Below are 10,318 nucleotides of genomic sequence, written 5' to 3'. Positions count from 1 at the left end.
TATCAGTGGATTATCCATTACCCCATGTGGGTTTAGGCGATTACTTGTGAAAGTAGGTACCGAGAGGGCTCTTTTTAAAACAGGGAATATTGATACACTGATAGGGCAACCTTTTTGATTTTTTGGACATCTCCACTTTTTTTCCTGAAGAATACATTTGATCGGAAAATTCAAGCGCCCCGGGGACTTGATTTCGAAATCAAGCGCCCGGCATCGGGCGCTTAATGGCCTGGGGAAGACCCTGACGTATATAGAAACATGTGAACACTCTAGAAGTCACATTTTTTGCCCAATTTTCATGAAATTTGGTCAGAATATTTATTTCTTTGATATGAGAGTTAAGTTCGAAAAAGTTCTGGTCAGTTGAATACCATGGCTGCCGGGGGGGGGGGGGTTTCTTATATTTATGCATAGTAAAAAAACTACACTCTAGAGTCACATTTTTTGCCCAATCATCATAAAACTTGGTGAAAAGATTGGTTTTATATAAATATATCTCAGATGAGTTCGCAAATGGTCCCGATCGGTCAAAAAACATGGCTGCCAGGGGGGTGGGGCAGTTTTCCTTATGTGACTAGAGAGAAACCATGTGATCGAACACTATAGAAGTCACATTATTTGCCTAATCATCGTGAAACTTAGTCAATACATTGGTTTTATTGATTTCTGTGACGAGAGGGTTCAGCGCAATAGGGGGCATTGTGTTTCTGACAAACACATCTCTTGTTTCAAATAATTATTTAATATATTTCATTTTTTAACACTCAATAGGACTTTATTGTAATGATGAATCGTAAAGTGAATGTGACTTGGCAATTATGTTTCTTGTTTGTTTTTTTTGTTTTTCCTAGGGGAAATTTTACAAAAAATAGATGAAAAAAGTATATGTTTTGAATCGGGGAAGCCACCACCATATTCAAAAATTGCAGATGGCGGGCCCTGACTAGTTAAATATCCGGCCCAGCCTGGCTGGTTGAATAACTTGTGTGTGGATGCAACTGCTCATGTAATTATTTCTATGGCCCTTTTCTACTTCTTCTGATTCAAGCAGCTGTCTGTAACTGGCATAAGTAGCCTGCAAAGTGGTAGTCTCGCTGTACTTAAGGAATATTACTGGCGTCTAGAATATTTTTATTTTTTGCCCTGTAGCTCGCAATAAATAGGTTAAACAGCACAAATATTAAATCAAACAGGAATGAACACAGATCTGACATACCATTCAAAGAAGCAATCAATAACGTATATCACATTTAAATATGGGAATTTAAGACAAAAATTAAATAAATATCAGTTATTTTCAAGCACATTCACTGTCTGATATGTTCGTTAAGAAAATAAATTTAAGTATGAAAATTCAAATACATGTATTTTTGAAGTCTCAGTTTAACAATATTTTATTACCAAAAATCGATTCATGTTGCTAGCGAGAGATGTTTTCTGTCAGATTTGACAAGTAGGTCATGCAAGTTTGTTTATAAACAAAATCCAGAGGGCGCTCATAAAATGCCTTGAGTTAAACCAACCCACAAGTTAACCAGTTTTGAATATATGTGCTGTTAGTACTGGTAAACTAGCTCGCCTGGGAAAAATGGAATAGGTTAAATGATGGCCATAACATCAGTGCACCAAATAATGTTTAATGCAATGAGTTGTTCATTTCCTGTTTTGTTTTTTGCACAATTAGTTGTTAACTTAACTTTAATATTCAGCTTCTAATAGTTCTCTTGTATTAATGTAATAATTAAAAAAGATTATAATATACATGGCAATATTATTGAACAAGGGGTAAAAAAGCTTTGAAAATCCAAATGAAAAAAACAGAAAGGTGTATTTCTGCACCATATTTCAGTTCAACCCATTTGTGCCTAGTAGACTCTCCCATCCTTCTAAATTGGATCAATTTATTTCCCAAATTAGGGATGTCTAGTATATTTAATTACTATATAATATTTCTTACAGAAATTCCTTTAAGCGAACAGCGCAGACCCTGATGAGACACAGCATCATGCGGCATCTCATCTGGGTCTACGCGTGTTTTCCAAGGCCTTTTTTCTAGACGCTAGGCATAAATGGGTAATTTAGGGTTGAGATGATCGTCCTCCCCCCAGGCCTGATGAGATTGTTTGTGCTGGGATGCAATAGAATGTTGTGATATAAAAGGAGAGTTATTATTACACCTTTTTTCAGTGGGACCCAATGATAACAACCCTGCCTGGCTTATATTTGATGTCAACCGGGGTGCTAGTTCCTCTCTCTCTGCGCTGGTTTCTCCCACACTACAGCTTTGCTCAACGTTCTGGTTGAGAGCCACCAATGTGTTCTTCAGTCTTGCCAACATGTATCTCATCTACAACATCCTGAAGAAACTGCAGAACCCTCTTCTGGTAATCATGTGAACTTTTATGTTTTGAAGAGATTTTTTTACAGATTGTTTTTACATATTTTGAAGTTTGTCATTATATGCTCTAAATTGATAAATATAGAATTGGAACTAAATAGCTTTAGAAAAAAAACACAAATATAATAAAAGTGGTTTCCCATAAAATTCCAGCATACACAGTTTATTTCTCCACACCTGTTTAAAATACAACCAATTAATGAATGAACTGGCATATATATCTCTCTAAATATATATTTTAACATATTTTTGTTTGTGGGGGTGGGTGGGGTTTTGATGTCCATTGTAAATATATTATGCACTTTCATGTACATGTACACTCAAATGCTTTAAGTTAAGTGAGTTGTTGATGTTGTTTTCTTTTTACTTGATTGTTCATGAAATTAATGATTAAGATCTTTGATATTTTGTATTCAGTGATTTCCAATGGTTAAAATATGCAGCTTATTACCAGATATATAAGATATAACTAAACAACATTACTTCTCTTTGATTTCTGCTGACTTCTTAAATGCTAGTCCAGAGAGAAGTGACTTCTTCCTTAAATTTTACCCTATGCTGACCTCTGAAGTATATTTGAGCACAAAGTGTGCAAGAGTAAGCCACTGTGGTCTATAACTTCTGTTGTTCATCATTTATCCATATTAATCAACAAACAACTTCTATAAAACAATTGGTAAGTTTTTCTACAAAACTTAGCAGGAATGAGAATTCGGTGTCATTCTTTAAAAAGTTGGATGCCTATAAATCCTATGGGATTTTTTTTTCACAAACCTGAACAGGAATGATACTTTGGTTTCACTCTGGCAAAGGTTGGCAGCCTATAAAACCAGTGGGCATTTTTTCCCCAAACCTAAACAGGAATGACACTTTGGTTTCACTCTGTAAAAAATGGCAGCCTATAAAACCTGTTCCCAGATCATCTATTTTTATGCCCCCTTCAAAGAAGAGGGGGTATATTATTTTGCACACGTTGGTCCGTCCGTCGGTCCGTCCACCAGATGGTTTCCGGATGATAACTCAAGAACGCTTAGGCCTAGGATCATGAAACTTCATAGGTACATTGATCATGACTGGATAGATGACCCCTATTGATTTTCTGGTCACTAGGTCAAAGGTCAAGGTCACAGTGACCCGAAATAGTGAAATGGTTTCCAGATGATAACTCAAGAATGCTTAGGCCTAGGATCATGAAACTTCATAGGTACATTGTTCATGACTGGCAGATGACCCATTATTAATTTTCAGGTCACTAGGTCAAAGGTCAAGGTCAAAGTGACTCGAAATAGTAAAATGGTTTCCGGATGATAACTCAAGAATGCTTATGCCTAGGATCATGAAACTTCATAGGAACATTGATCATGACTTGCAGATGACCCCTATTGGTTTTTAGGTCACTAGGTCAAAGTCACAGTGACTCGAAACAGTAAAATGGTTTTTGGATGAAAACTCAAGAATGCTTACGCCTAGGATCATGAAACTTCATAGGTACATTGATCATGACTGGCAGATGACCCCTATTTTTTCAGGTCACTAGTTCAAAGGTCAAGGTCACAGTGAATCGAAATAGTAAAATGGTTTTCAGATGATAACTCAAGAATGCTTATGCCTAGGATCATGAAACTTCATAGGAACATTGATCATGACTTGCAGATGACCCCTATTGATTTTCAGGTCACTAGGTCAAAGGTCAAGGTCACGGTGACTCGAAACAGTAAAATGGTTTCCGGATGAAAACTCAAGAATGCTTACGCCTAGGATCATGAAACTTCATAGGTACATTGATCATGAATGGCAGATGACCCCTATTGATTTTCAGGTCACTAGGTCAGAGGTCAAGGTCACAGTGACTCGAAATAGTAAAATGGTTTCCGGATGATAACTCAAGAATGCTTACGCCTAGGATCATGAAACTTCATAGGTACATTGATCATGACTGGCAGATGACCCCTATTAATTTTCAGGTCACTATGTCAAAGGTCAAGGTCACTGTGACTCGAAACAGTAAAATAGTTTCCTGATAACTCAAGAATAATTAGGCCTAGGATCATGAAACTTCATAGGTACATTGATCATGACTGGCAGATGACCCCTATTGATTTTCAGGTCACTAGGTCAAAGGTCAAGGTCACAGTGACAAAAACGTATTCACACAATTGCTGCCACTACTGACAGCCCATATGGGGGGCATGCATGTTTTACAAACAGCCCTTGTCTTAGTGGTTTTGCACCCCCTGGAGTCAGTCAGTTTTAGAATATGTGACTTTCTCAAAAACGAGGTGGCTGCCAAATTTAAAAGAGTACTGTTTGAATTAAAATTATACCTTGAAGTGTAAAATGGTGTATCTTTAATTTATCTTATAATATATTTGTTTGCTTTTTTATATATGTTTCTTAATCAAACATGTTTATTTCCTTGCAATCCAATTAAAATAGAAAAGAAAAGCGTAAAAAAAACCCAGAGTAATTGATAATGCCACCTGGCCTGGTACAATGGAAAAGAGTTAAAATAGTCCATGATTCATAAAGCATAAAGTCTTTCATTAATCCATACTTCTAAAATCTAGAAGCATTTAGTAACAGTGTGTGGGTTTTCATCTGATCTAAAAAGTCTTTTGCTGTCAATGACAAGTTGGAACTAATTTTTAGCTCTGCATTTTCGGAGAAAACCCAAGGTATTGTCATAGCCAGCTCGTCGTCCGCCGTCCGCGTCGTGCAAAAACCTTGACATTTGTCTCTAAAATCAAAGTGCTTCCACCTGCAACTTTGAAACTTTATATGAAGGTGCACCTTGATGAGTTCTACACGCCACACCCATTTTGGGGTCAATAGGTCAAAGGTCAAGGTCACTGTGACCTCAAAAAAATAAATAATCTGACAATCTTTCTTTTATGCAAAACTGCACCCGCAGCCGAGCGTTGGCACCTGTTATGCGGTGCTCTTGTTAAAGTTTGAGACTGCTAGCCTGTTGAACAATGATCACACAGTGTAATTGAAAAAGGAATCAGTTTATACTAATGTCCTTCATAGAATGCAAGCAATGTCAGTGGTGCTTTAAGGAATAAGTGTAACTGAGGAATTAAAAAGTCTGTGAACAATATCAGACTGTTGTTTTGTTGGATTGATAAAGTGCATTTTGAATTGAGTGAGAACATTTATTTGCTGGAATTTTATTTGGAGAATGTGTTATAGTTATAGTGGAAGGGGTAGATACTTGGATTATTTGTACCTGCTATAAGTATGTTCAGCAAATGGTATTTTTAATTGTTGGTACATATGATCAGTACTTGTATGTGATTGAGGCACAAATGTATGTGAATGGAACCACGGATTTACTAATAATTATATTATTATGGTTCTTCTGTATTTGCAGGTGAATGCAATCTTTTATGATTAAATTTGCACTGGAAGTTGTAGATACATGTATTCATAATGTTAAACACGTGTTATGATCATTGAGTAATTACTCCAGAATAGCTGATGATTAGGTGCAAAGCCTAAGGCATAATACTTGATGGCAATCAAAACTGTACACAATTTAAATTTGTTACTTTTTTGCAGGATGAGAATGGCTTGAAGGTGGTCCTGAGTACGCTCGCACTTTCCAGTTTTCCTGTCCTGTATTTCTTTACATTCCTCTACTACACGGACGCTGGTTCCATCTTTATGGTGCTGCTCATGTACCTCTTCAACCTCCGTGGAAACCACCTCACTGCAGCTGCATTTGGGCTTGGAGCCATTTTGTTCCGTCAGACGAATGTCATTTGGGTTGTATTCGTCACATGTTTGGTCGTGAGGAAGGAACTTATCAGCTGGTTAAGGGAAGTGTATGAAAAGAAATCGGATGGTGTATTGTTTTCAGACTTGTCGGATTGGGAGTTATTGAAACTGTGTGTGAAGATTTTGTTCAAATTTGCCACGACCAAACCAAACAGAGATAATCTGATTGCGTTGATTGTAAAGATAGTGAAACAAGTGTGGGGGTATGTGGCTGTAGGAGTTATGTTTATTGGTTTTATTGTGGTCAATGGGGGAATTGTTGTAGGGGATAGATCACAACACACAGCTTGTCTTAATTTCCCGCAAATTTTCTATTTTCTTGTGATGGCAAACTTTTTTGCACTTTTTCATTTAACTTCTCCTTCAAAAATATGGCAGTTTCTGAAGTTCTGTTGGGAGAAAAAATTATTGTCGTTTCTTTCCTAATTGTCTCATTCTTAATTGTTAAATATTTTACGTATGAGCACAAATACCTTCTAAGCGATAACAGGCATTACCCTTTCTATGTTTGGCGTAAGCTTTACAAACGACACGAGTATGTTCCCTACGCATTAATCCCCATTTACTTGTATTGCTCATGGGCCTTTTGGACTGCTTTACAAAATCAAGACGTCATCTGGAAAATCATTTTCATAATATGCTTAATAGCTTCAACAGTGCCACAAAAATTGTTGGAATATCGTTACTTCATACTGCCATATTTGATTTATCGTTTGAATATGCGTTATGTTACCTTTGTAGGTCTGTTTCATGAATTTTGTTGTACCTTGCAATTAACATAGCAACTGTTTACCTATTTGTTGAGAAGCCTTTTCAATGGGCACACGAAAAGGGGCTTCAAAGATTTATGTGGTAGCTATACATTTGTTAAATGTACAGTTAATATTGTTTGCTTTTAAGGAATCTGCTATTTTTGTTATCCCTGTGTTTATTTTGAACAAGAGGTTGCAGTTTGGAAAATCTTTAAGCTTTGAAAGTGCCACAAGCACGTTAAAATATTGTTACTTCATAATATTGCTCTAAATATACTGCCTATAAATGCATTTTATTAATATATGTACTCGATCATTATCAAATGCATCAAGAACAGGGAAGGAGAGTTATGTTGTACTTCTACAGTTTTTAAACAAAATGTTACAATCTATAATCTTTTAAAGCCTATATAAAAAACTAGTTTAAGCTATAATAATAAGTTAATGTTGTAACAGGTCAGTTTTACCCAATTGTTTGTGAAATATATTGCAGAAAAGAATAGAGTTTGCAGATTTATAATCCTTCACTTTGTACAATAAATCACCATGTTTGCTTAACACACCTTTTGTGAACATCTGATAGGATGTCTCTCCTATGTGAACCTCTGATAGGTTGTCTCTCCTATGTGAACCTCTGATAGGATGTCTCTCCTATGTGAACCTCTGATAGGATGTCTCTCCTATGTGAACCTCTAAAAGGATGTCTCTCCTATGTGAACCTCTGATAGGATGTCTCTCCTTTGTGAACCTCTTGATAGGATGTCTCTCCTATGTGAACCTCTGATAGGATGTCTCTCCTATGTGAACCTCTGATAGAATGTCTCTCCTATGTGAACCTCTGATAGGATGTCTCTCCTATGTGAACCTCTGATAGGATGTCTCTTCTATTTGAACCTCTGATAGGATGTCTCTCATATGTGAACCTCTGATAGGATGTCTCTCCTATGCTGTGAACCTCTGATAGGATGTCTCTCCTATGTGAACCTCTGATAGGATGTCTCTCCTATGTGAACCTCTGATATGATGCCTCTCCTATGTGAACCTCTGATAGGATGTATCTCCTATGTGAACCTCTGATAGGATGTCTCTCCTATGTGAACCTCTGATAGGATGTCTCTTCTATGTGAACCTCTGATAGGATGTCTTTCCTATGTGAACCTCTGATAGGATGTCTCTCCTATGCTGTGAACCTCTGATAGGATGTCTCTCCTATGTGAACCTCTGATAGGATGTCTCTCCTATGTGAACCTCTGATAGGATGCCTCTCCTATGCTGTGAACCTCTGATAGGATGTCTCCTATGTGAACCTCTGATATGATGTCTCTCCTATGTGTAACCTCTGATAGGATGTCTCTCCTATGTGAACCTCTGATAGGATGTATCTCCTATGTGAACCTCTGATAGGATGTCTCTTCTATGTGAATCTGATAGGATGTCTCTCCTATGTGAACCTCTGATAGGATGTCTCTCCTATGTGAACCTCTGATAGGATGTCTCTCCTATGTGAACCTCTGATAGGATGTCTCTCCAATGTGAACCTCTGATAGGATGTCTCTCCTCTGATAGGATGTCTCTCCTATGCTGTGGCATCAGGGATGAAGATCACTTCGTTCTCTTCGTAGATCTCTTATCAATGAACAGACCAATTTTTAGCTCGGCTGTTTTCGGAGAAAACCTGAGGTATTGTCATAGCCAGCTCGTCGTCATCATTTTGTTAAAGTTTTGAACATTGGCTCTAAAATCAAATTGCTTCAACCTACAACTTTGAAACTTCACATGTAGCTGCACCTTTTTAGCTTCTACATGCCACACCCATTTTGGGGTCACTAGGTCAAAGGTCAAGGTCACTGTGACCTCTAAAAAAAATTAATTCTGACAAACTTTCATTTATTATTATTGAAAAAAAAAGAGCTATGTCATCACTTTAGCGTCGGTGTCGGCATCGGCATCTTTGTCGGCGTCCGGTAAAGTTTTGCGTTTAGGTACACTTTTCTCATAAAGTATCAATGCTATTGCATTCAAACTTGGTACACTTACTTACTATCATGAGGGGACTGGGCAGGCAAAGTTAGATAACTCTGGCGTGCATTTTGACAGAATTATGTGCCCTTTTTATACTTAGAAAATTGAAAATTTTGGTAAAGTTTTGTGTTTAGGTCCATTTTATTCCTTAAGTATCAAAGCTATTGCTTTCATACTTGCAACACTTACTAACTATCATATGGGGACTGTGCAGGCAAAGTTATGTAACTCTGACTGGCATTTTGACAGAATTATGTGCCCTTTTTATACTTAGAAAATTGAAAACTCAGTTAAGTTTTGTGTTAAGGTCCACTTTTTTCCTAAAATATCAAAGCCATTGCTTTCATACTTGCAACACTTACTAACTATCGTAAGGGGACTGTGCAGACAAAGTTATGTAACTCTGACTGGCATTTTGACAGAATTATGTGCCCTTTTTATACTTAGAAAATTGAAAATTTGGTTTAGTTATGTGTTTAGGTCCACTTTTTTCCTAAAGTATCAAAGCCATTGCTTTCATACTTGCAACTTACTAACTATCGTTAGGGGACTGTGCAAGCAAAGTTATGTAACTCTGACTGGCATTTTGATGGAATTATGGGCCCTTTATACTTGAAAATTTGGTTAAGTTTTGTGTTTTGGTCCACTTTACCCCTAAAGTATCATAGATATTGCTTTCATACTGGAACACTCGCAAACTATCATAAGGGGACAGTAAAGGACAAGTTGCATAACTCTGGTTTCCATTTTTACCGAATTATGGCCCTTTTTTGACTTAGTAACTTTGAATATATGGTAACATTTTGTGTTTAGATTCACTTTACTTCTAAAGTATCAAGGCTATTTCTTATAAACTTTAAATACTTTCATGCTATCATGAGGGTACTGTACCTGGCAAGTTGAATTTTACCTTGACCTTTGAATAACATTATTAAATTTTGCTAAATTGCCCTTACTTCTTTATTATGCCCCCCTTCGAAGAAGAGGGGGATATTGCTTTGCTCATGTCGGTCGTCGGTCGGTCCACCAGGTGGTTGTCAGACGATTACTCAAGAACGCTTGGGCCTAGGATCATGAAACTCATAGGTACATGATCATGATTCGCAGATGACCCCTATGATTTGAGGTCACTAGGTCAAAGGTCAAGGTCACGGTGACCCGAACATAGTAAAATGGTTTTTGAATGATAACTCAAGACGCATACGCCTAGGATCATGAAACTTCATGGTAGATGATCATGACTTGCAGATGACCCCTATTGATTGTGAGGTCACTAGGTCAAAGGTCAAGGTCACGGTGACCTGAAATAGTAAATGGTTTTCGGATGATAAACTCAAGAACGCATATGCCTAGGATCAGAAACTTC

General features: G+C 37.3%; 1 protein-coding gene and 1 pseudogene across 1 annotated transcript; both read left to right on the top strand.

Moving 5' to 3' along the window:
* The window catches only part of LOC127831550 (putative Dol-P-Glc:Glc(2)Man(9)GlcNAc(2)-PP-Dol alpha-1,2-glucosyltransferase), a 23,351-nt pseudogene extending 15,921 nt beyond the window's left edge, over window positions 1–7,430 (top strand).
* LOC127880924 (dol-P-Glc:Glc(2)Man(9)GlcNAc(2)-PP-Dol alpha-1,2-glucosyltransferase-like) lies at window positions 2,188–7,430 on the top strand (the record flags this gene model as incomplete). Its single annotated transcript, XM_052428438.1, is given in 2 exon segments — window positions 2,188–2,384; window positions 5,960–7,430. Coding segments are annotated over 2 exon segments (842 nt in total), but the record flags the coding sequence as incomplete, so codon positions are not given.
* Window positions 7,431–10,318: the final 2,888 nt, after the last annotated feature.

This window comes from Dreissena polymorpha, chromosome 5, assembly GCF_020536995.1.
Source record: "Dreissena polymorpha isolate Duluth1 chromosome 5, UMN_Dpol_1.0, whole genome shotgun sequence".
NCBI lineage: Eukaryota > Metazoa > Mollusca > Bivalvia > Myida > Dreissenidae > Dreissena > Dreissena polymorpha.
This window is presented reverse-complemented; position numbering and strand designations above follow the sequence as displayed.